Raw genomic sequence first — 25,893 nt, forward strand, 5'->3', positions numbered from 1 at the left:
CCAGTGATGGAGAATACCGGATTAACACGTGCAGCAGCAGCCTGCCTGTCCATCTCTCTCTCTGAGTGTGTGTACTCGGCCACTATATTCAGGACCAGTCTGGCTTCTTACAGCCCCTTCTTTTACACTGCCAAATAAACTAGATCCAGTCGGAAAACTCCCTGCGCACTAATCTGACTGTCTGCGACGAGAAGGGCGGATTAAACACAGTCAGAACGGCGGTAAAAGACCGCAGACACACTTGAACACGGATGTTTTTGATAAGTGTTTAATGAAGCAGATGACATTCTGATGCTGCTGCTGGAAATGTCCTACCTTTCTCTCCATGGCAGATGCTGACTGTTGGCCGGTGGTCCAGAAAGGGCAGCGGATGGCAGATGAAGAAGCGCGGTTGTGTGTCCTGAGCAACGGAGATGAACTTCTTCTTTACAGCTCTTTACGCACACACACACTCCCTGTTGCTCGGTGCTGGAGTGACTGGACAGTCAGTCAGCGGAGAAAGAGAGTGAGGAGTAGACGCAGCCGGAGACGGTAAGCTCCGATGCGCATGCGCGAGCGAGGCGGGCTAGAATAAAACTCCGGGATTCAGAGGGAGCGTCAGCAAATTACCCGCCGCTCCCCTGGAGAGCGTACAGTCACTCTCGCCGACCCCTGAAAACGAGTTTGGACTTTGTCGAACAGGCCTCAATGACCAGTGAGCAGCATGCGCATGAAAAATCCGCCAAATATCTGGACATCATGATGATGATGATGGTAAAAAATGGAGCGAAGCTGAGATCAAACCAGTTTGCAAGTTCTTACAAGAATTCAAGACTTGGTTCTTTACATCTGTAAACATGTCTAGAGTCAAGGCAAATTTAAAAGCACAGTTCAGTCAAATATTATAATGTAAGCATTTAATAATCTTCATGTGGAGAAAGAAGTTTACGGATTTCTTTGAGCGCTGGAACTTTTTGTCAGTGCCACTCAAACAATTCAGGATCTCTTTTTAACGGGACAGTTTACTTGTATTGAATTGATTCTTAATCTTTATGGCATTTCTTTCTGTTGAACACAATAGATCTTTTGAAGAATGTTGAAAACCTGAAGCGATTGACATCCATACTATGCAAAAAATACAATGGAAGTCGATGGTTACCGGTTACAAACATTTTTAAAAATGTGTTCAACAGAAGAAACGGATATATTTGCACAAGCAGAGGCATGTAAATAATTACAGAATTAACATTTTTGGGTAAACTCTCTCTTTAAGTTCTTAGTCATCTCAGAAATCTCATTTTACACTAGTCACAAAAATAATTCCTCTGGATTTAAGCAGAAAAACATGCATTATTTGTCTGGTAAATCATAATTGTTCTCAAACGAAACGTAATGTATAATATTTGACACTTTATTTTTCATGTTTAGCCAAAGCATCAAATAATCGCCTTTTGATTTCTGTATTTTAGCGCAGCATTCCAAATGAATATAAAGTTATGTGGTGTCAGTTTATTTAGTTTTTTGATTGACATTGCACAAAATACATTTAAATTAATGTTTTTTCAGATAACTCAGTAATCGTTAATTGAATTAACCAGCGCTTATTATCACCTTTAGGAGAAAGTATCCATAGATCTTGGTTTCCCTTACAGAAAACGATGAGTTGTTTCTACATATGATTTTTGCATGTGAAGCTCATGTGTGTTTTGGGAGAGGTTTATGTAAGTAGTTGATTATGTCAGTGTATGCTAAAACAGTGTTTCTCAACCACGTTCCTGGAGGACCACCAGCACTGCATGTTTTGGATGTCTCCTTTGTCTGTCACACCCATTGAAGGTCCTTCAGTCTCTGCTAATGAGCTGATGATCTGAATCAGGTGTGTTTGATTAAGGAGAAATGGAAATGTGCAGAGCTGGTGGTCCTTCAGAAACGTGGTTGAGAAACACTGTGCTAAATTATAATGGCGCATCACAATATCATTCCTCCTAGTGTGAGAAGAAAGCAGAACGTCTCAAAATCAACCCAAGAAACTGCTGATGCCCCTTTTATTAAATTCAATCTCACACTCAAGGAAATGTAGCATGCTTCCAGAAGTATTTATTACAGCTGGTATGCACATTTGCTCCTTTATTTCCACCTCCTTAACAAGGCAAGGTAAAATTACATTCTTACCAGACCTTCTTGATGCCGATGTTCAGCTTCACCCTATTAGCATCCACTTCTAACACTCGTTGTTAACTTCAAGTTTACAGATTAAGTTAAAATTGTAAGTTCAGTTTACAAGTACATCCAGCATTATATATAGTATGTACAGAGAAACCAAACTAATTTAACTTCTAAATGCTCTTTGGTAAACAACTTGTGTTTAGAGATGTTAAGCTATAGTGAAAGTTTTCAGACAGATTTATTTTGAGAGATGGTTACAGTGACTATATGAAATTTGATTTCAATCCTGCACATCAAAATAATCAATTGAGGGCTCATCTTTAGAGGTTTTCATCCATGAGTTGCCATTGTCAGTCCTGAAAAAAACAAATGTGAAAGTAAAATTATATTAGTTATGATATAACTGACTCTCATACTAGTACGTTTATGATGAGTGTCAAGAGTGTGGATTCACCACAGGACTTTACACATCATGATTTTTTTAAAATTCAGCAAGTAATAATTCCTTACATTTATATAGCTCTTTGTCTGGACAATCAAAGTATTTTACACATTTTTGGGGGAATCTCCTCATCCACCGCTAGTGTGCAGCATCCACCTAGATGACATGACGGCAGCCATATTGCGCCAGACTGTACACCACTCTCCAGCTGATTGGTGGAGAGGAGACAGAGTGATGAAGCCAATTGTCATATGGGGATGATAAGGAGACCATGACGGACAGAGGCCAGTGGGCAAATTTGGCCAGGATGCCGGGGTTACACCCCTACTCTTTTTTTGAAAGACATCCTGGGATTTTTAATGACCACAGAGAGTTGGGACCTCAGTCAAAGAGCTTAGAATGACCGAGAGGCGACACTTTTTAGAACAGTTCCATTGCAAGAATGGAAGTTCCATTGCAACAGCCCTGGATTCCGCCATTTTGGAGTGAAAGCGATCGGCTGTCCATTGGGTCTTATTGCTGTTGCGATGGCAAGCAGCTGCTTTGTTTATGTTTTTTTATTTAAATAGACCATTAAAGCTGGGATACAACCTGAAAGACGACCATACAACACCTACTATCACAATCATCAGCACTTTAAAAACGCTGTTGTTCTATTGAGGTTTTCATTACAAAATGGCTACTGTGCCATCTAGTGGCTGTTTACCAAATTACACTAGAGTGTCGCCTCTTGGTGATTCTAAGCTCTTTGCCTCATGCGAAAGACAGCACTCACTGAGCAGTACCCTCATCAATAAACTAGGGCAGGGGTGTCCAAACTCTGTCCTGGAGGGCCGGTGCCCTGCATATTTTGGTTCCAACCCTAATTAAAGACACCTAAACCAGCTTATTAAGCTTGTTCTAGGTATACAACCACGTCTCTCATGAACACCAATTATGGAAGCAACCTAGCTTTCCCATGTTGCCTCCCATCCAGGTACTGACCGGGCGCAGACCTGCTTAGCTTGAGTAGGTGATCATGGGAGAGTTGCAGAAAGCTAACTGTCAGTAAAGGTAAAAATCATTTGAGGTTTTTTTTTATTCAAGGAATACTAATAAATAGGCCCACGATTCACACTAAGTATTAAGCCACATAACTATAGCTGTGATCATAATATGAATTATTTCTTAATCCCCAATACGAGCATATTTATATAATTTTCTGAAGGACCATGTGAAACTGAAGACTAGCACTGAATGCAGCTTTCCCACTGATTCAGCTTTCACAATGATTTAAAATAACACTAAAAAGTTTACACATCACATTTTTCCACATATTCTTGATTTAATTTATGCAGAGGATCATGCAGCTACGTCAAACACATGAAATCAATCCTACTGCTAAAAGCTTTTGAACAGTGGTGTGGCATGCACTAAATTCCAGGGGTTTCATTACCACGACGTAAAATGGGCGTGGCTCGGTCGGTGTTTGGGAAACGCCCCCTTAAAAAAATAAATAAATACTGAGAGGTCACCGATCATGCGCAGTACAGGTTCTTTTTTAGCGCGGTCATTTCAAACAGGATGATTATGGATAAAGAACCTACCGCGGTGGATAACGAAGCAAAAAACAATCATACATGTTATTTTTTTGTTGTTATAATGTTATATTTTAAAGATTTCATTAGCAAAAACAGGTGACCTCGTTTTAATCCGTATTACTCCGTTTTACTGTCTCTGGGCTTTTGTACTTCCATTTTAAACCAAATAATAATGGTTGTGGTAAGATTAACCGTGTTTTTGTAGTTTAAAATATGGTATTCAGTCATGTTTAAACAAATAAATACCACATTTTCTGTAATAAATCGTGGTTAATTTTTCTTTCTCGATCTTAGTTAATTAACATAACTCATATTTATTTTCTATTTTTATTTAAAGTCATCATACACAAAACACCTGGGATCAGGACAGGTATCTGATGTTATCTAATATAAAAGTGATCATACATGAAACACCTGGGATCAGGACAGGTATTTGATGTTACTGTATATAATATAAAAGTGATCATACATGAAACCCCTGGGATCAGGACAGGTTTCTGATGTTAATATATATAAAAGTGATCATACATGAAACCCCTGGGATCAGGACAGGTATCTGATGTTAATATATATAAAAGTGATCATACATGAAACCCCTGGGATCAGGACAGGTATCTGATGTTAACTAATATAAAAGTGATCATACATGAAACCCCTGAGATCAGGACAGGTATCTGATGTTACTGTATATAATATAAAAGTGATCATACATGAAACCCCTGAGATCAGGACAGGTATCTGATGTTACTGTATATAATATAAAAGTGATCATACATGAAACCCCTGAGATCAGGACAGGTATCTGATGTTACTGTATATAATATAAAAGTGATCATACATGAAACCCCTGGGATCAGGACAGGTATTTGATGTTAATATATATAAAAGTGATCATACATGAAACCCCTGAGATCAGGACAGGTATCTGATGTTACTGTATATAATATAAAAGTGATCATACATGAAACCCCTGAGATCAGGACAGGTATCTGATGTTACTGTATATAATATAAAAGTGATCATACATGAAACCCCTGGGATCAGGACAGGTATCTGATGTTACTGTATATGATATATAAAGTATTTGACACAAAAGCCCTGGGATACCTGAGGACAGGTATCTTAAGTTATACAGTATTAATGTAATCTGAGAGGTATCTTAAGTTAATTTGTTTAATATAACATACACTGACTTCACATGAAACACCTGCGATCAGGACAGCTATTTTGTACTGCATATAAAAGGTATTGGACACGAAACCCCTGCGAATACGTACAGGTATCTGAATCAAACGGCTGTTTTCACAATCTGCGCATGATCCGTGGCCTATGCAAATTCACATAGACCACGCCCACCCGATGACGTAGTAGCGGTTACGCTGTACTGAAACCCCTGGAAAAAAGTGCCTGCCACAGTGGTGTAGTGGTGAGAGGAGTGTGAACGTACTTGCTGTTGTGTTGTTTGATGTGGGCAATGGGAGGAGGGGCTCTGGTAAAGCTTTCCCTTGAAATCAAAGCAGCCAGACTAGTGTTGGGACACGCAGATTTCCCCCTGAACACACAACAAACAGAATCATGTTTAAAGCCACATCCACACAGCAAAGGTTGGCGTTTTGGTCTTTTGGAATTATGTAAAAAGTTTTACGGTTACACATAGGCCCGTCAGTAACGATATCTATTTTTTGTTATACAGTATATTGCACCAAAATATATTGCGATAAACAATATTATTGACATTTTAAGACCATTTTATGCCACTCATTACATAATTCCAGAGTGACAATACAATATCATCACAATGGAAGTACACTCTTCCAAGGAACACAATTTATTTAAGAATATTTCATTTAATAGTAGTCATTTTAACTATTTAATAATTAGACATTGGAATCAGAATGTGAAAAAGCATATTCTAAATAAATAATAGTACATTAACAAAGGAGTGCAAGGTAAAAAGAAACAGGTGCTGCGATATCTGATACCGGATCTATTTTCTGTTGTCAAACACCCACATTTAAATATACTAAAGAAATTTATAATAAAGGGTGGCATGGTGGCATAGTTGGTAGCACTGTCACCTCACAGCAAGAAGGTCGCTGGTTAGAAGCTTGGCCTGGTCAGTTGGTATTTCTGTGTGGAGTTTGCATGTTCTCCCCATGTTGGTGTGGGTTTCCTCCGGGTGCTTCGGTTTCCCTCACAAGTCCAAATACATGCGCTATACAGTAGGCGAATTGGGTAAGCCAAGTTGTCCGTGATGTATGTGTGTGAATGGGAGTCTATGGGTGTTTCTCAGTAATAGATTGCAGCTGAAAGGGCATCCGTTGTGTAAAACATATGCTGGAGGAATTGGCAGTTCATTCCACTGTGGCGACCCTGATTAAAGGGACTAAGCCAAAAAAATGCATGAATTTATAGCAAATACTAGTGTTTTTCTAACCATACTGACACCTCCAATATAGATAGAGATGTCGCACAATTAGCTAAAATGTTGCTAGAATAGTTTATCTATGGGCGATATATATGGGTGGATCACCAAAAATGATTGATGTCATGTCCATTTGTTGTGCAATAAGTTGATATGTTGATTATTGTAATAGGCCTAGTCATACATGCATCAAATTAAGGTTAAAAGAGTGCCAAATACTACTGAAATAGTAGTGTGAATGCCAGGTGTAACCAGAACAAAGCCTATACATTTAAAACACACACACACACACACACACACACACACACACACACACACACACACACACACACACACACACACAGACACACAGACACACAGACACACAGACACACAGACACACAGACACACACAGACACACACAGACACACACAGACACACACAGACACACACACAAAACTAAAACCACAGTTTCCGCTGACCTGATGGCAGTGATTACCACATTGCGCTTGGGTTCATTATCATAGCTGACGCTTTCCACGCCGTACACCTCGGCCAGCTCATGGATAATTCTCCTGTGGTCACGCTTCATCGGTGGGAAACAGTGACTCCTTTTAGGTTGTTTACCCTGAGGACAAAACACAAACATAGAGCTCAGAATAAACGATACTAGTTGTTGAGAACTCCATTTTAAAAAAAATTCTGTTGGTTTGGGTCTCACCTTGTTAGCCAGTTCAACCAAATTCCTAATCTCTTCCTCGATTTCACTGACAAACTTAAAATCTTTCCTGAACAGTAGGAAAAAATATGTATGAGTGTTCTGTAGTAGACTAAACAATAGATGTTTTGTGTGTATATTTCTACACTTCAGTTTTTAACTTGTCTTCCAAACTCTGTTTCTAGTACAGTTACTTGGAATGTTGGGTCATAACAAAAAACAAGCTCTATACATTAACATACATAAATATCTGTTCAAAAAAAAAAAAAAACAACAACACAGAGCAGTTTATTTGATATGTATGTCTATCTATTATCTATCTGTCTGTCTGTCTGTCTGTCTGTCTGTCTGTCTGTCTATCTATCTATCTATCTGTCTGTCTGTCTGTCTGTCTGTCTGTCTGTCTGTCTGTCTGTCTGTCTATCTATCTATCTATCTATCTATCTATCTATCTATCTATCTATCATACGTACACATTTCTTTCTTTTTTCTTTTTAAACAGTCCAGTAGAATTTATACATTTGGCCAGCTAGTGAACCCATTAAGTGTTTTCAAAAACACAACAGGAGTATTAAAGTGTTTGAAAACTTCATTGTGAGCTCTTCCACAGAATTTGAGATTAGCCAGACCTCATACTAGCTTTATGTGCACTCTTGATGCACTCTTGCACTATTTTCGAATCTGAAGCACCTTGCATCCTCTTTGAGAGAGTCGGTATATTTGGAAGATGTTGACTTGAAGGGATCCACTGAGGGATCTATCTGCAGGGCCTCAGCAAGCCGCCTACAGGCAAAACAAAAAACATCAAAATCAGTGCACTCACACATATAGTAACACGCAGACATAGACCGAGGGAAAACCTGTGTAGGAAGCATAGTTTTCATGTTCACCTGTTCCTCTCCAGGGTAGCACACTCTTGATCGCACTCCAATCTAAAGAGCCAAATAAAAAGCAGCAAGTTATTGAGAGTTCTCACTTAATTTAAGCCACGCATTATAATGGAGTTCTCTGTGAAATTACCAGCCACTTCTAATGCGTTTAATCAACATATTCACTTTGTTTTCATGGTTGAGGAGAGTTAATTCTGTACCCTGCTGCTCTTCAGTGCAGCTTTAAACTGGTCAGATATCGCAAAGACTTCTAATGTTGCCATTTACATAATGTAAACACTGATCTGCTTATCACTCTCTTCTGGAATAGTATAACAATATGCAGTCGATCAAGCTTGTGTTTGAGAGTTTACCTGGCCTTTTTCTGCTCTTTCTTTGTGAGCTGTCCAATGTCAACAGATTCCCCGAGCTGCATATCTGACAGCTTACTGGCCACGGAAATAGCAGCATATCTGCAGAATATGGAGAGGAAAAATCTGTTTGACCTTTCAACAACATTGATATCAGTAATGGGAAAATTTCTGCTTGCCTTATTTTCAAATTCATATTAATTTATGGAGTATTGGCTAGCAGTTATTGCACAAACATCAGTGATTAGTGGAGAAAAAGGAAGAATTAGATGATAATTTTATCCAATTTATCAATATAAGGTTGAGCTTAACTACTTCAACTTCAGTTAGTATCACTACTATACTAAATTACAATGATGACTATAAAAGATAATAATGTGGTGCGTTTTAACCTTTGGTAGGAACTGGCTGCATCGGCACAGGGAACAGTTTCTTTTTTGCGGCCACAGTCACACTGCAGTGCCACCTACAGATTGAAAAAAGAAGTGTTGGTACAGTCAATAATACACTTTTGCTTGTTCAAACTACTTATTTAAAATGATTTAAAACAGCTAACAGCTTTTTTTTTTTTACGTTCAATTCACTTAAATTTGTAAAAATGATTAAGTCAGCTTAAGCTGGACAACATGAAGGAATAATGTGAAACCCAGCTTTTTTTACAGTGTATACCTTAAAAGATTTTGTCAAGTATTAACGGTGGAGATCAAAATAAATAAACAACCAACAAATGCAGCTCTGCCCAATTATGTTTTTGACATTATTTTGATCAATCCTCGAATTCAAACTCTTATCATTATTAATGCGAGCCAATCACCATCCAGTTAAAAAAAAAACACAATAATTTGTACCAATGGCTCCCATTGATATCCACTGTCTAGTGTTTTTTAAATATGTTGCTTTTTTATATGTGTATATGTCTAATAAGGGTCATAAGACCAAAATGTCATATATAATAAATTATTTATAAAGTATTAATAGTGTAAGCACTTTTTTCTTTTCCTTTCACAAATCTATAATAAAGGCATGTCTTTCTAGAAAAGCATACATCCTATGCATCCCATAACTGTGAGTATTAAATTACTTCCTAAATAACTTCCTATTAAATTAACATAAATAAGTCTTGATTACTAATTATGAAGAGCTGCTACGCTATTTCTCCATTTGCTTCTTTTAATTTGTAAGTTCCAAGACCTGTGAAGAGATGATGCCAACCCTGTGAGGACAGAACAAAATCTTGATCAATAGACTCAATTAAATTCTTAATTATTGTAATGATCTAATCACAATTCATTGGAAACGGTATATTATATACAATTGCAATGTGGCCATGTCATTGGCCCATGAACATTTCCTGCTTGTTATCAAACTATTTCAATAGCTGTAACAAGAGGAAATTCAATCATAACTTAAATGTTAAAACAGTGATCATGACATTATTTATCAATACATCACTCTTTTTGGATTCTCGGAAACTACAGAAATGAAACATGTAAAACAGGAAATACGCCAAGACCACTGTTATTATTTACATCCCTCAAAATGGTCTATAAACACAAATACCACTGCTCTGAGAAAGTACATTTCATTTTGTGACTGCAATTAACTATGAATATGCTTAATAGCTTTAGCGGCCACCCTACACTCTCAGAAATAAAGGTACACGAGCGGTCACTGCTGTGCTACCTTTTGAAAAGGTACACATTTATACTTAAAGGGTCCATATTGGTACCTCAAAAGTCTATATTAGTAACTTAAAATTTTAAAAGGAACACTTTTGTACTTTTTAAATACTAATATGTACCTTTTGAGATATGAACCTTTTAGGTACAAATTTGTACCTTTTCAAAAGGTACCACCCCAGAGACAGCTCGTATACCTTTACTTCTGAGTGTATACACAACACCTTATCTTTTTCTGTTTGTGATTTTGAACATAATAACATGCACCTTTTATAAATGTGCTTTGGAACATTTACATTCTCATTATTGTGAGCATCAAGTGCTATACAAGTAAACGTGAATTGAACGGATTAATTTGTTGCTTCACCACAAAATGTTACATAATCTATACCAGGGGTGTCAAACTCAGTTCCTGGGGGGCCGAAGCCCTGCACAGTTTAGTTCCAACCCTGCTCCAACACACTTACCTGAAGGTTTCAAACAAGCCTGAAGGACTCAATTAGTTTGATCAGGTGTGTTTAATTAGGGTTGGAACTAAACTGTGCAGAGCTGCGGCCCTTTTGGAACTGAGTTTGACACCTGTGATCTTTACTGTATGTCTGTCAGTGATTATATATATCAGACCACCAGCCCCTGCAGCTCAGCAGTCAAAGGAATGAAATCAGTCTACAGCTGAAGAAACAAAAGCAGCGCTTTAAGAACCAAAATGATTATAACTAGCTCAGCGGATTTTAATTGAGGACAGGCATGTACCTTGGCACTGCAGACAGTGGGTATGCAGGGGGTGCCCGGGTGGCAGGGAGCACCACAGGGGTGCCCACAGCCAGGTCTAGGATGGGTGCAAGGCTGTTTGCATTCTCCCTCTGCCTGACATTCCCCACGGTGACAGATCCTCTTACAGCGATGAGAACCACAGGGTAAGAGCTTTTCACACACTAAACCACACGAGATGTCCTGCAGGTGGCATGGGATGTTACTCCTTTGCTAGAAAGCAATGTGATATTAGGAAGGAGGTTAGGAAGCTTGAATAAAGTGCACAACATCATCTGATGCATTTTGAACAATCTACTATTATTAAAAAAAAAGTGTAAAAATATTATGACTGTTATGTTTTAAATATGTCTTTTACCTCATGATTACCCATGCACCACTTTTTGGTGAGGTAAGTACAGGGAGGGCATTTCTCCTCATTATGGCATGAATGAAACACTATGGGGGGAAAAAACAACATTCTGAGCTACAGTTTGCATCACAGTAATGTACATCGTCATGGAGTATGTGTGTGCTTGTCTGAGGAGGTGGAAGTACCTGGGTGATCACAATCATGATCCCGGGTACATACGTTTTTACATTCAGGAGGTCTGGTGCCACAAGGAATGGGCGGGAAGAGCACAGTCTCCCCACAGTAGCAGGTCAACTCATCGAAACCTTAGAGAAAACACAGAGAATGGATGTGAAAAAAAGGAGATGGATTTAAAAGCCAGAATCATTAGAGAAGGTCTGAAGACATTAATGATGTACGAAGTCACGGATCAGACCATTTTTCGGATGAGCAAAAACTGAAGGAGACAAATGTCACTTGCTTTCTATTAATACAAAAATAACACTGCAAAAAACATTGGTTTTAACAAACATAACTTTATTTTAATAAAAATAAAAATCAAGAAAGAACCAGCTGACAAAAAGAAAATATTAAATACAAAAAATCATCTTTGCTGCTGATGCTGATGATACTATTGCTAAATATAGACAACCTACATCTAACATCATATTTATTTTCAATTAATGATTCAACAATTCACACATACAACTTCATGTTTCATTATAGGTGGATCATTTTTGAAAACCTATTCAGTGACACATTCAGTGATGGTTGTTTGTTACCACCCATTGGTTAAACAATGTAATTGCTACAACATCAGCATCAAGTTCCATTTAATGGTGATTTTAATCTTTACCATAAGCATCAGTGTTTATATCTGAACTATAAACTGGGGTCCGTTCTTCGTACCTCGCTAAAAAGATCTAAGATGATTTGGCAGATCCTGGATCTTTTAATCTTGATAACTGTTCTCTCGCTAATTTGGTTCTTCAAATAAGTTCGTGAATCAGATTAGAATGTCTGGATAAACTGATCTGAGATCGCTGCGTGTGTTTTGAAGGACAGATCTATCGATCCTCGAAATCATAATCAGCAATGCAACGATTGGCTGACGGCACAGCAGCGTAATGACATCATCTGATTAATATTCAATTATCCATGTGAGTAAAATTACATCAAATTAGCAGTAAACGGTTTGTTAAATATAATACGCAAATACTTTACACATTTGTTGTGAGCTGCAGGCTTTACGCTTTCATGCGTCAAGTGTATTCATCATGTATTTCAATGCAAATCAATGTATTTAGTTCTACATTTAGAAAAGTTTTTCTTTATTATAGTAGCCGGTTTTTTTAATCGGTGTAAAGAATAACTGGGTGTTTACAAAAGCATTTTGATATTGGTAAAGGCAACTGAAACTTTTGTGAAGCATCAAATCACCGGCGCATTAACAGTCAAAACATGTTTATGACTGCTGAAATGTATTATTGCTTTTAAAAAAAGTCACATATTGTGCGTTTCTATTATACACAATTTTTACTAAAGCGATCTAAAAAGTTCATATCAATACCTTTTCTCTTTGCACCACCAGGTGGCAGTCTTTGTACTTTCATTTCGAGGGGTGTAGATTGCACAAGTTTTATCAATATGTATATTTATTTTATTTATAAATATAACTTTATATATATATATATAGTAAAAAATATTTACCATTTTCCCAAGTGTATATAACTACTATTGTAAGAAAATATCAGAATTTGGTTCATACTTTCTGTATTTCTGTATCTTTGCTTGAACTGAGCCGATCTAATCCTGTTTATATGAATTGAACCTGCTCCCGATCAGGTTTGACCTAGCAGAACTGTTGCTATGACAACAACTCTCGGATCAACTTTGAAGAACGAAACGATCCTGGATCGTGTCAAATCGTCAATATCCAAATCCAGCTAACCGAGTAATCCACGTACGAAGAACGGACCCCTGTTCTCCCAGTTCTTCTGTGTTATTTGATTGTTTGTAACGAACTGAAAAAGTGTAAAAACTGAATCTCTCTCAATCAAATGCAGATTTGAATCTTAAAAGCACTTAGTAGGATTATTAAACGTGCAAATTAGTATTGTTTGTCATTCATGTTGCGTGGGTTTGAATTGAGATCATGATCTTTTAATGTTTAATCGTGCAGCTTTGCACTGAATGCATTAATGCAGGCTAAGTGACAGAAAACACCTTTAATTAAGAAAGCATTTAGGTCCCATCACAACTTTTTTTTGTCATCATTATATTTTACAAGGAAGCCGAATGCTTTTAAATACTAATTTGAATGACATGGGAAGCGATTCCTCTGCTAATGCTATAAATGTTGGATGCAAGTTCTAAAAAGTTATTAATCCACAGGTCATGTGCGTTCTGAATTGTGGAATGTGATCCGTACACCCCTAGAAGACATGGACATCACTCAGGATGCAAAACGTACTTGTTTGCCAACAAGGCTGGCAGTTACCACGGTGGCAAAGGTCCTGACATCGATGTAGTCCACAGCTGAGCTTGTAACCACAAATCATTGAGCACTTGTGCTCCATATCCTGAAAAATGAAGAAAAAAATATTTACTTATACTTCTTGTGATTACTGCACACAGGTTAGACCGTCATGAAAATAAACACGACTTACCACACAACACAACTCTCCACACTTGTGCCTGCCGCATAAGCGCTTCTTGGTGCAGCGTTTCTCACAGGTAAACACCATGTCCTCTGTAGGGGGCAGAATATTAGCATTACAACTGATACAGTACACAACTAAATAATTAAATAAACAGCTGCCCTGTTGTTCTGTACTAAGCCAAAGCCTTACCTTCAGTCTGAATGGCTGCACAAGGAACTTCCTATAAAGTAAGAAGAGATTAAAAATTAGATCAGCAGTTTTCAGAAATGTTCTCAGCTTTGAGCAGTTGTAAAACCGTCTGACCTTGGTGTTGCTGCCACATCTGCATTTAATAGAGGAGGTCAGTGAGCAGGGTCCACAGCTGTCCTCATGGCAGAGCTTTTCACACAAGTGGACAGAATCTGCAGATCACACAAAAGGAAAATCAGAACAGTTTAGTGTTGAAAATATTCCACTTTATGATGTTGTAACTGGTTTCGATTCAATGATATCAGCCCAAATTTAGTAAGATCCATCTGAAGAAAATTGTTCATAAAAACAATCTATACAAAACTAGTAATAGCTGCTGCTGACTAATCTGAAAGCTAAGTGCAGAGCCTGACATTATTCTTGTGTTGTAAATGACATGACAAAAATTTAGCAATCATAATTGGCAAAGGGGCAGCATGGTGGCGCAGTGAGTAGCACAATCACCTCATAGTATGAAGGTCGCTGGTTTGTGCCCTGGCTGGGTCAGTTGGCGTTTCTGTGTGTAGTTTGCATGTTCTTTCCGTGTTCGCGTGGGTTTCCTCCGGGTGCTCCGGTTTCCCCCACAGACCAAAGACGTGGTATAGGTGAATTGGGTATGTGTGTAAATGAAAGTGTATTGATGTTTCCCAGTGATGGGTTGCAGCTGGAAAGGCATCCACTGCGTAAAACAAATACTGGATAAGTTGGTGGTTCATTCCGCTGTGGCGACCCCAGATTAATAAAGGGACTAAAGACTGGTTTATACTTCAGCATCGAGTGATCGGCGTGACCCACAGCGCATGCCTTGTGCGTAGCCGTGCATTTATTATTTATACTGTGCGCTGTTTGTGTTCTTTCTGCAATAACACTTCTGAAATGCTAGCTGGCAGTGAGGTGTTTATGTTCCTCTGTGTTGAGTTTCTTCGCAGGTGTTTTGTTTTTTCTGAATGCTTCCTTAAAGGGTCACGAAACATCAAAACACATTTTTTGAGCTGTTGACAGTCGTATATGTGTCCCACACTGCTAAAAACACTATTAGGACACCTATATTTAACTAAAAAGTGAAAATTGGTAGTTTTTGCGTTATTTCGAGCAAATTCGTACTTCCGGTTTGAAACAAATTTTTGAAGCTGGGTCACGGCCATGAGGTCTTAGCATGTATTCCAGTGTGTAGACAGAACGTCTGTACCTGGGTGTACCCTATTACGTCTCTGAGTGTGCTGCATTAATGCACGAGTAAGACTTGGTTCAAACCAATCAGCGCGCTCTATTGTGCAACTTTAACTTAACATTAATGTTACAGTGTAGATGGCGTCACGGCAGAGATGCCACATTGTGTTGGCAAAACAAGCGTGCAGAGTTGCTTTCATAATTTGCTAAAGTGAAGTTTTGTTTTCATTTTCTCTCTGTGAGAGCACAGCTGGAATTACGTGTGGATTACAGTCTATGCGACGCGCAACAACAATAACTTGCGTGTCTAAGGAACATTGTTTACCCGAGCTTTTCTCTTCTGCAAATGGAGATCCGGATTCGCTTCTCGTCTCCTCTTAATAAAGACGCGGCTCTAGTTGGTGTTGATTGTCCTGTCTCTACAGATTTGGTAAGTAAGCGACTAGTGCTCTTTGTTTATTCAGTTTGTTCGTATCGAACTAACTATTACACCGAGTGTAAACATGTTAGCACCACAACCAAACTATTACCGTCGTTTAGGATTTTCACTGCATTTTGTGACCGGAATAACACACACGGCTTACCTGCCGAGTGCATCTAAGTTACAGAGAAATGCAGAGTTTTTTTTTTCTCTCTCATTCGCCGTGCAGTATCAAACATTGCATGAAAAATAAACGCTTACAGCAGTTCCTTGAATTAAATACCTCGTCTGTCACGAGGGGCACGAATTAATTCCCTGAATGAAAGAGCCAAACTGCAGTTAGTCCACCATTTAATAATTTGGCAAATAACTCGATTACAGATGTCCACGTAAACACAGTCACTTTCTCCTCTGTGTGTGTGTGTTTTGACTGAAACTCAGCACGTGGTCAAATCGACACTCCCACACCATCCCTCTTTTGCTTCTCCGACACTCCCCCCTAAACAGAGCTGGACATGCCCACTTTTCTGGCTTTTTCCAAAGTAGAGGTGTGAAAACACCCTGCTGAAATGAGGGGGTTTCATAGCCCTTTAATGTACAAGTGGCTCAAATTCGCTCATTTTGAGGCTGGAACCAGCGGATGTGCAACAACCTTAACCATAAGACAAAACTTTCCATTCGGAGCTCCTTCACAGGACTCCACACTTGTAAACACTCGCTCCATCGGGCTTGCGAAACACTCATCAGCGCTACCAAGCAGAGCAATCACAGAGCTTTCGCTACGCGTTGGTGCGACGTGTAGTTACATTTTTTAAGAGGTGTGCATCAGTGACGCCAACGGCCACAGCAAGAGCTATGTGTAGGCTGCGCTGTATCATACATGTGCACTTGATGTAGAAGTACAAACCAGCCTTAAGCCGTAAAAGAAAATGAATCAATGGATAATTGGTATCTGACACACACAACATGAAACTGAAAATTACTTTCAAGCATTTACTCCCAATTCTACAGCGATGCATGAAAGAAAAATGTTCAATGAGCAAAAACATTATATATTTCAAATAATTGATGTTTGCCAAATTATTTGAAACTGCTAGCTGTATATGAAAATAAATGTAGGGTTTGGAAAATAAATTAGTGTCTTTAGAGTTTGTGCTAACTGTTTCCAAACAGAAAAAGAGCTGAATCAGTTCAACAAAAGAAATGGGCCTAAATCAGACGCATACCTGCATCTCCACATGGCAGTGGCTTGTTACAGGTCTTTCCACATGAAGGGATCGGGTCAGTGCAGGCCTTTCTCTCAGGGTAGCCAAGATCTAGAAGCTTAGAGAGGGGAGTCTGTCCACATGAACAACTGCGCACCAGCTTGGGGCTGAGAGGGCATGGCTGACACTCTCCAGGGTGGCAAGACTGCTGACAGCGATGGGACTGGCAATCTAGCATTCTACATTAGGACATTGAAAGATAAGAGCTCACAAACATTTTCTTAAAAAGGATGCAAACTAAATTGGACAAAAGATTCTGTAGAAAACAACTAAAGGACAAACAGGCTCAAATAAATAAAACTACTGCATTATTAAAAAGGACAAAAACAGTTCAGTTATTTAAGACTTTAAAGCTCTGCATACATGAATCCTGTAAAATGATTATTTTCACACATGAACAAGAAAGCAGATTTGACATTAGTACATACTTTCCACAAGGCTTGCAACAGGAGAAATATCCTGATCCATCAAACTTCTTAGAATCAGTGCCACATGCCACCTCTCTGAACACCACACCGCAGAAGCAGACTGCGCAGGTACAAAGACAGAATAGGAGAATTACAGTGTATACCATTCGATAAGAGAACATACTCTAAAAGCAACTCAATGGTAGAAAGACTACTGACCTTGCTGGACACGAAGTTGGCAGGGTTGGCATGGTCCTGAGTGGCACACCTGTGCACAGGAGTGCTGCGAGCAGTTCAGAAGAGTCCCACAAACTTCCTCACAAAGCAGAGGTCCTGTCTGACTACAACGCACCTGCTTACTGCAGACACAGGAAAATGAAGCTGTTTGGCCAGCAAATATCTCCAGAATGTACTACATATACAGTAGGGCTGCATGATACTGGATAAATATGTAATGTTGAGTGCTGTGATAACATTTCTAACAATACAAAATCAAAAATTCCAATTCAAGTAAGTAATGTTCATACTAAAATAAACAGATAATATATGTTTTACTTAGCTATTTAAATCTAAAAAAACAACAACAAAACAACAATAAAAAAGTGTCAAGGTTTTAACATTTAGACTTGAAAACACCATGAATGACTGAAAACGTGTGCAAAAATTCGGATTCTTATTGGCTGTTGTCATTTTGCTCTCTTGTTTGCCTGCATTGGTAAATTTATTGGTATTGATATTTATTTCAGCTCTTTGTTCAACTAACATCACCTACTGCAGAGGCAAGGATAAAGATAGTAAAGACCTCATCTGATTGGTCAGATCTGAATAATCAATATATGCATGCAGCACATAAATGTTTGGCACATAAAATCAACATATTTTATTGCACTTCTCTGTGATAAGAATATTGCATGTACTATTATCGCAATAACAATCATTTTTTTGTATATCGTGCAGCCCCAATATAGAGTTAGTCAGACAAAAGTACCTCATTTTTCCACAAACACAGGACTTGGTGATAAAAGCCGGGCATTGTGGGCAGGGTCCAGGATGGCACAAGCTACAGTGAGAAAGAAAAGCTGTTATCAGGCTAGAATATCAAAACTGAACTGATAAAAATTATTTCAAGAGTTCGCACTTAGATATTGTTTGATAATAATAGCAGGTTTGGCATGCTGTCCGGGAAAGAACCCTAAGCTCGGAGATAATTGCGCCCAGGGCTCCCGCCTGGTCATTGAGCATGTAAAGAGGGTACGAGATCAGGTAGTTTTTAAGAGCTCCCCCTGGTAAAACAGGAAAGGGGAGATGGGGTGGATGGGGGGGTTTCTTGGGAAAACGAAGATAAGGGATTAGGTTAAGCCAGGCTACTTATAGTGAGTTTGGATTAATCTGATTGGCTTACTAATGATTACAGTTGAGAGACCAGCTGCAATCGATCTTATCATGTGCTCCTCTCGAAATTAAGTTTGTGAAACTTTACAAATAACATAAATATAGATGAAATTATAAATGTGCACAAAGTGCTTTGTCTGGATGACTACTAATCATATAAGATCATATTTTGTTATTTTTATTTGCAATTTTTATTGTTTTATTACAATGACCACCTTTGTTTTTATTTATTTATTCATTTTAATAAAAAAAACAACCAATTTCCAATGGACAAAATCCTGCCCTACTTTTTGTCTATAGAAAGCATGTTTCTTTCAGATATACATCACAACGAGATTGAAAAGACGGTTGTAATTTATAATTTAACTGGTTTCAGGTTAACCAGACATTACTCTGTAAGAGTGTTACTTGAGACTTTTTGCTTTCACACCACTAGTTTATTTTCCAACCATTGCCACGTATCTTGCTAATGCACTGACCGTGGAGCAGCAGAGCTGGGCTCTTACATGTTACAGGGGTGATTGCATTCTCCTCCACTTCTCTTTTTACCACACATATCGCCACAGCTATGAGGGATCTCAGTGCGCTGGAACTCAGGATTGCTCACCTTCCCTGTACATTAAAAAGAAGTGACTGAAAAGCCCAAAACTAAATTCTTAACATTTATTAGAAAGTTATCAAAAAGGTAAAGCTGCATTATAATTTGTATAAATGACCAGAGATTCACAGAGGAGATAAAATAGTATGTGAGCAAGTTGTTAAGAATAACCTTACCACAGAAGCAGGTATATGAATTTGGAGCTTTCAGTGCCACGTGCTGGCATGCAGGACAACGCCAACCTTCACTGCTATCTGTAAAGATTCAGCCATTTCAATTTGTTATTAAACTTTAAGTTGTCAGAGGGTAAACATACTGCATTCGATTTTTTTTTTATTAAGAAAAGGGAAATCATTTACACAGTAGTCAGCCTATATAAACAAAACTGAACTCTACACTGACTAAAGCTCACTCAACAGACGTCTTTGTAACACCTTTGGGTAGCTATTTTGGGCATGCAAGGCCAAACTTTATCGGTAACATTTTAAAATAATGGCCCATTAGTTAATGCATGTACTAATATGAACTAAATATTTGTTAATCACTGTTCAACATTTACTAAAACATTATTAAAATCCAAAGTTGAGCTTGTTAAATTAGTTAATCATGGTGAGCTAATATAAACTAAACAATAACGTATTATCATCATCTAACTTTAACAAAGATGAACAAATACTGTAGTAAATGTTTTGTTCATGCTAGTAAATACATGAACTAATACACCATTAAAGTTAACCCTCTGTCTAGAAAAAGCAAGAAATATGAGAGCTCCAAAAACTGCCTGTCATACTTCAAATAAACAATATCTGTCCCAAACTGCAGTATAAAGGTCACTGCATTTATTTTTGTTACTGTTGTAGCACATTTGGAAAAGTGCATTACAAATAAAATGTATTGTTAATATTATGACTTTATAAGCTAAACTAGCAAAAAGTGAATCTTTCAGGTTGATCTGACTACGGATATTAAGCAGTCCTAAGCATTAGCCTTTATGTGAACTGGAACTTTTAATGGCAGCATTCTACCAACTGGCGATTATTTTTTTTAAATTTAGAAATCTGAACTAAATAAGTCCTGTATACAGTGAGAGAAGTGGCTGACATACCACCATCAGCTTGAGATGCAGGGGAGCGGGCCCATTTCTTGATGCAGTTAAGGTGGAATACATGGAAACAGCTCTGGCAGCTCCAAACCGGAGCCATGACCCGAATCACTTCACAACAGACCATACACTCATACTTTTCCTCTGTCAGCTGCTCAATTAGACAACCTATATATGCCAAAACACAATTTTGAAGAGGTTAAAAAAGCAAGTCAAGAGTCTCTGAAAATTAAATTTCACTACAGAGGTAGCAAAAAATGACAGTCCATGCAAAATTCATGCCATGTGACAACAAATGAATACAATTAACAATTCTATTAAAACAATTCAATTCTTAATATCAAATTGAATTGATGATATCAAGAATGCATATCCTGAAAAAAAAAAAAGTCAAAACGACTGTATATGAATTGTTGATATCAAGAACCGAATCGTTAATATCAACAATTACATTTTTGATAACAAGAAATACATATTTTTTACTTACATCAAGAACTGAATTATTGATATCAAGAATTGAATCTGACATATCAAGAACTGAATAGTTGTTTTTATAAACTGATATAAAAATGCAATTAAATGTAACTCCTATTATCAACAATTAAATTCTTGACCACAATTAAATGTTTGTTAAATTTGAACTATCAAGAATTAATAAGATCAGTGAGATCAAGAATGCATTTCCTGAGAACAAATATGTAAAAACTGCTGTGTATGAATTGTTGATATCAACTATTCATATTATCCAGCCATTTTGACTTTTATTCATTCTCAGGATATACATTTTTCATATCAACAATTTAATTGTTTGAATCCATGATCAGCATTCTTGATATCAAGAACTGAATTGTTGATATCAATATTTAGATTGCTACTAGTAAAAATTTCAATTCCTGATATCAAAAATTCAAAATGTCAATTCTTAATATCTGAATCTATATTTCAACATGCTACATTTGTTATACATATCTAAAGTATTTTTGACATCAGCAATTCATGAATCAGCAAAAAAGTAATTTCTTATATTTAGAATTAATCAATTCACTAGTAACAATTACTTTCATGATATCAGAATTTAACATTGCCATTAGTGGCACACATCAAAAACAAACATTTTACTAGTAGCAATTCAATAGCTGACAATTACATTTCTGATATAAACAATGAAAGAAATCAATTCTTGATATCAACATTTAGATTTTAATGGCAGCCTATGGTGAAAATAAATTGCTGATGTAAAAAGTCAAACGGTATGCCACAGAGAATCTGTAGTTTAACAATCTGTAGTGCAGTAGTAACAAGCATGCAGATCACCTCACCTGTCTGTGTTTCTTTGCTTTTGGGAGGTTCTATGCGTTTCACCGGTCCTGTTCTTCGCTCAGGACCTCCACCTCTCTTAGGACCTGGATTCTGAAGTGGTGGCTGTTTTCCCCTCATTCCCCTTCTATTCCTGTTGGCCTCCTCGGGTCTCTCACCCTCCTCTTCAGCCCCTCTCCTCTCGTCCTCTTTCATCTGAACAGGTTCCCTCTCTCTCCAGTTACCCTCAATTCCATGGCTAGGGCCTGGTCCTTTCCTCCGGAAATTGGGCTGCATACGGTGTTCGCCACCCCTCCATCCCTTATGGTTCCTCTGCTCAGGCTCGGGGTGTTCATAAACAGCTACAGGCTTTGTGTCTTTTCCTGCAGCCTGGTTTTCTAGGTTTTCCTCCTGGTCTCTGGACATAGGCTCCTTCATCAACCTCTCAGCTCTTGCTTTATTGGGTTTCTTCCATCGGTTGTCTCGATAAGGCTCTCTTACATCGACTTCAAAGGTTGCTCTTTCTTTATTCTCCTCATCTGTTGATCTATTAGAAGTGGGTGTATTAGGTCGATCATGACCACGATCACTGACTGGTTTTATCCATCTCTGGCTCTGAAGTCGACGGTCAGTGTCACCATTACCTCGTCCTCCTCTTGGTCTTCCTCCTCTGCCTCTGCCTCTTAAGCCTCCTCTGAAGGCTGGTTCAGGAGAGGGTAATGCATTATCAGTAGGGTTTTCGAACTCATTGCCGCCATGATTAGCTGCATTGGATTGTCTAAGGTGATGGTGAGGCCTAACATGATTCGCCCTCCAGTCCTGATAGTGGTTTGACTGTCTGTAACTTCTTCTAGAGTCGGGCTGATTGAGTTTAGCCTTTGGAACAAACTCTGCAGACTCTGGATTCAACTTTGATGTGTCTAAAAGTGAAAATCAAACGGTTAGCATGTTTTTTTTTGCACTTTGACTTTTTTTTTTTTAGTGAAGCGTTACGTTATCTATACAGTCATGATTGTCTTACACGCACTGTACAGTCAGTGTGTGCTTACTGACTCAGCTATTTCTGCAACACGCTGTAACATCACATGACAAAGATAAAAGACATCACCTGTTTTCCAGTCGACTGCTACAAAATTAATCTACTAACGTTAGATATGAATATGATTTATACATTTAACGACACTCTTTCGTGCTTTTATCTTGTCACAGAATGACAAAACTACTTCCACTTCGTCATAATAGACTTGGTAACGTGACGATGATAAAATATAAATTGCTAAACGGCTAAGTAAATTCGGGTAACAAGTGATAAAACACATTTGTATTCTATTTTATTTTTGATATGGCTAGGTTAGAGGCTGTGTATATGGCCAGGATCATAAACACGCTCACTTCTTCACAGCTAACGTTAGCCGTTAAGAGGAAAACAGCCAATATCGCTTACCTGTAACTGAGGCTTCTGCCATTCAGCCGGAACTCGGGGCAATTTAGATGAGATTTCCTCAGATCTATTAAGCAAATAATAATAACCGAGAAGCCGATAAAAAGAGTAGGCCCTTGTTTATAAACTACACCGCCTGAGTTCTGCTAGTCGTTCTGAAACTGCTCGTCCAATCAGCGCTCGCTGACGGCAAGACACGTGACTGCAGCGTCACAGTTCTATGCAAATAATCTGAATACCTTATAGATTTTTTGGTCCCTTTCATATAATTATATTTTGCTTTTTGTACCTATTTTATTTAGAACAATAAAAATACTAGGTATGAAAGTAAATCTCTTTTTTAAATAACTGGTTTAATAAAAATATAATTTAGTTATTAAGCTCTCAGATGACTGTGGTTTATGGAGGATGAAACCTGCAAACACAATAAATAAATATATAAATAAATAGGCAAATATATAAATGAATTAAATAAATAAATACACAAATTCATGCATAAATTAAACAATAAACAAATAAATATGCAAATTAATAAATACACAAATTCCTGCAAAAATAAATAAATACATTCCTGCAAAAATAAAACAATAAAAATCATATATGCAAATAAATAAATACACAAATTCCTGCATAAATAAGTAAATAAATACACAAATCCTGCATGAATAAAACAATAAATAAATATGCAAATAAATAAATACACAAATTCCTGCATAATTAAAACAATAAATAAATATGCAAATACATAAATGAATTAATAAATAAATACACAAATTCACACATAAATAAATACACAAATAAATAAATGGGTAAATAAATAAATGAATAAATAAATAAATACACTAATTCATGCATTAACAAAACAATAAACAAATACACAAAGAAATAAAAAAATGAATGAATAAATACACAAATTCCAGCATAAATAAATAAATCAATAAATAACTAAATATACAAATAAACAAATAAATGTTAAATAAATCTGCAAATTCCTGTAAATACATGAATACATGATAGTGTGGTGTGAAAGTGGGAAAATCTACTTTCAGTTTAGCATTTTCTTATGCTCTCAACATCCAAGTAGTTTTTAAATTAATAATCTGCCCACACTATTTATATAATTTATTTATGCAGGATTTTGTGGATTAATTAATTAATTAATTAATTTCCATATTAATTAATTCATTGTTTTTGCAGGTTTTGTCCTCCATAGTGGTGTCCCTTTCTTAAATGAAACATTTATGCTTCGGTTTTCTTTTCCAGTTCCCCCCAAAGAATGTGCCATTGTTTTTGGTGCAATCCCTGTTTGTATACAGTACCTTTGGCCAAATCTGTCCCTAAAGGTTCTTTAGATTTTTTTCTTTTTGACAGCACATTTTTGTTGTCCAATCTCTTGCAGTTTTATGTCAAACACAGATATTCACTTAGTTATTAAAAGTTCTCTTTACCTGCTTGCAGTTTTTTGGAATAATATATTTGGTGACAGATTGGGAACAGTTTTGGTTTAAAAGTGTCTTACTCCTGGGCTTGTAAAGTGATATAATGTAAACTTTATAATAAAAAAATAATAGTTGGAAACATCATCAATTCATTATCATCATTATATATATATATATATATATATATATATATATATATATATATATATATATATATATATATATATATATATATATATATATATATATAATATTATATAATATATATAATATCATACAAATTATTTGAAGCACGTTTTTAATGGACCGTTCATTTTTTAAAATGTACCATGGAAAATGACTTATTTAATGTATGAACTATAGCAACATTAAGATTAACATTAACTGTTTAGCTAAATTAACATATACCATTACTCTTTGTTTCTGTGGAGCAGTTGTAAACCAAATTGACCCACAAACAATCCTTTGTATGTGGTTTTATGATCTTAAATGAGTTAATCACACACAAACAGTAGTTTTTCCAATAATATAACACAGCCTTTAAAAGAGAGCTAGAAATAACACATTCATTATGAAGACCGTGGATGGGCAGTATTAATGATACATGTATTTCAAATATGTATTTTAAATACAAAATAGCAATTTGTCATTTGTATTTGATAGCGTTTATGAAAAGGGATTCATATTTTGTATCAAAATACTTTAGTGTCTGGTTTTTTAAAATACTGTAAAACACTTTGTGAGAAGTCTTGATGATGACATAAAAATGTAGTCTTTAATAGTGGCGTTTGCTCAGTTATTTGCCAAGGCTTGAGATCAAACTAGAAAATGAATTGATATTGAAGAAGTTGATCAATGCTTGGAGTACAGATGGAAATTCTGCATCACATATAAAGAAAGTAACAGACAAATCGCAGGGGTAGATTTGGGAGCAGCTCAAAAACAGGAAAATAAGACAAACTACATCTTACAACATCATACCTGCCAATACTTCAATGGCTGTTTTTAATGCCAGTAGCTGATCTGCAGGAAGCAAAGAATTCTGGCCCAGATTTGGCATAAAGCTGGCACAGCAGGCATTCATCTGGCACTGGCATACAGCATGTGGGCCAAACATGGTTCAGGTTTGGCAGAGGCGGCAGACAAGACATGGGCCAGATT

General features: G+C 37.1%; 2 protein-coding genes across 5 annotated transcripts in view; both read right to left on the minus strand.

Annotated features, from left to right (window-relative positions):
* smarcd3b (SWI/SNF related BAF chromatin remodeling complex subunit D3b) overlaps positions 1-507 on the minus strand; it is a 53,572-nt gene extending 53,065 nt beyond the window's left edge. For all 3 annotated transcript variants that reach the window (XM_005166419.5, XM_073906819.1, XM_021477564.2), the window contains exon 1: positions 316-507. In XM_005166419.5, the coding sequence (XP_005166476.1) occupies positions 316-327 (12 nt within the window). In that variant the 5' untranslated portion in view covers positions 328-507. The remainder of the gene's footprint in view (positions 1-315) is intronic.
* A 1,503-nt stretch (positions 508-2,010) lies between these two features.
* nfx1 (nuclear transcription factor, X-box binding 1) lies at positions 2,011-23,391 on the minus strand. Of its 2 annotated transcripts, XM_685467.11 has the most exons (24): positions 23,297-23,391; positions 21,876-22,772; positions 20,560-20,724; positions 19,631-19,708; positions 19,363-19,468; positions 18,453-18,524; positions 17,684-17,823; positions 17,486-17,585; positions 17,019-17,236; positions 14,277-14,374; positions 14,163-14,193; positions 13,980-14,062; positions 13,784-13,892; positions 11,517-11,636; positions 11,338-11,417; positions 10,962-11,192; positions 8,922-8,995; positions 8,533-8,631; positions 8,180-8,221; positions 7,980-8,072; positions 7,293-7,359; positions 7,054-7,199; positions 5,615-5,719; positions 2,011-2,501 (listed from the first exon to the last, which is right to left on the minus strand). In XM_685467.11, the coding sequence occupies exons 1-24, from the start codon at positions 23,316-23,318 to the stop codon at positions 2,426-2,428; spliced, it is 3,252 nt and encodes a 1,083-aa protein (XP_690559.4). In that variant the 5' UTR covers positions 23,319-23,391; the 3' UTR covers positions 2,011-2,425. The 2 variants fall into 2 exon arrangements, 1 of the variants encoding a protein (XP_690559.4); XR_012383468.1 differs by lacking the exons at positions 2,011-2,501; positions 5,615-5,719; positions 7,054-7,199; ... (2 more) ...; positions 8,180-8,221; positions 8,533-8,631 and having other exon boundaries at positions 8,959-10,657; positions 10,788-11,192.
* Positions 23,392-25,893: the final 2,502 nt, after the last annotated feature.

Source organism: Danio rerio, chromosome 7, assembly GCF_049306965.1.
Source record: "Danio rerio strain Tuebingen ecotype United States chromosome 7, GRCz12tu, whole genome shotgun sequence".
Taxonomy (NCBI): domain Eukaryota; kingdom Metazoa; phylum Chordata; class Actinopteri; order Cypriniformes; family Danionidae; genus Danio; species Danio rerio.

Excerpts from the sequence above, each read along its gene's own strand:
- nfx1 (XM_685467.11), bottom strand. The coding sequence starts at position 23,318 with ATGGCAGAAGCCTCAGTTACAG. Across the intron at positions 17,586-17,683 it reads CCAACTTCGTGTCCAGCAAG|TCTGCTTCTGCGGTGTGGTG; the intron begins GTCAGTAGTCTT and ends GTACCTGCGCAG. Across the intron at positions 17,237-17,485 it reads TGTTGCAAGCCTTGTGGAAA|AATGCTAGATTGCCAGTCCC; the intron begins GTATGTACTAAT and ends GTCCTAATGTAG.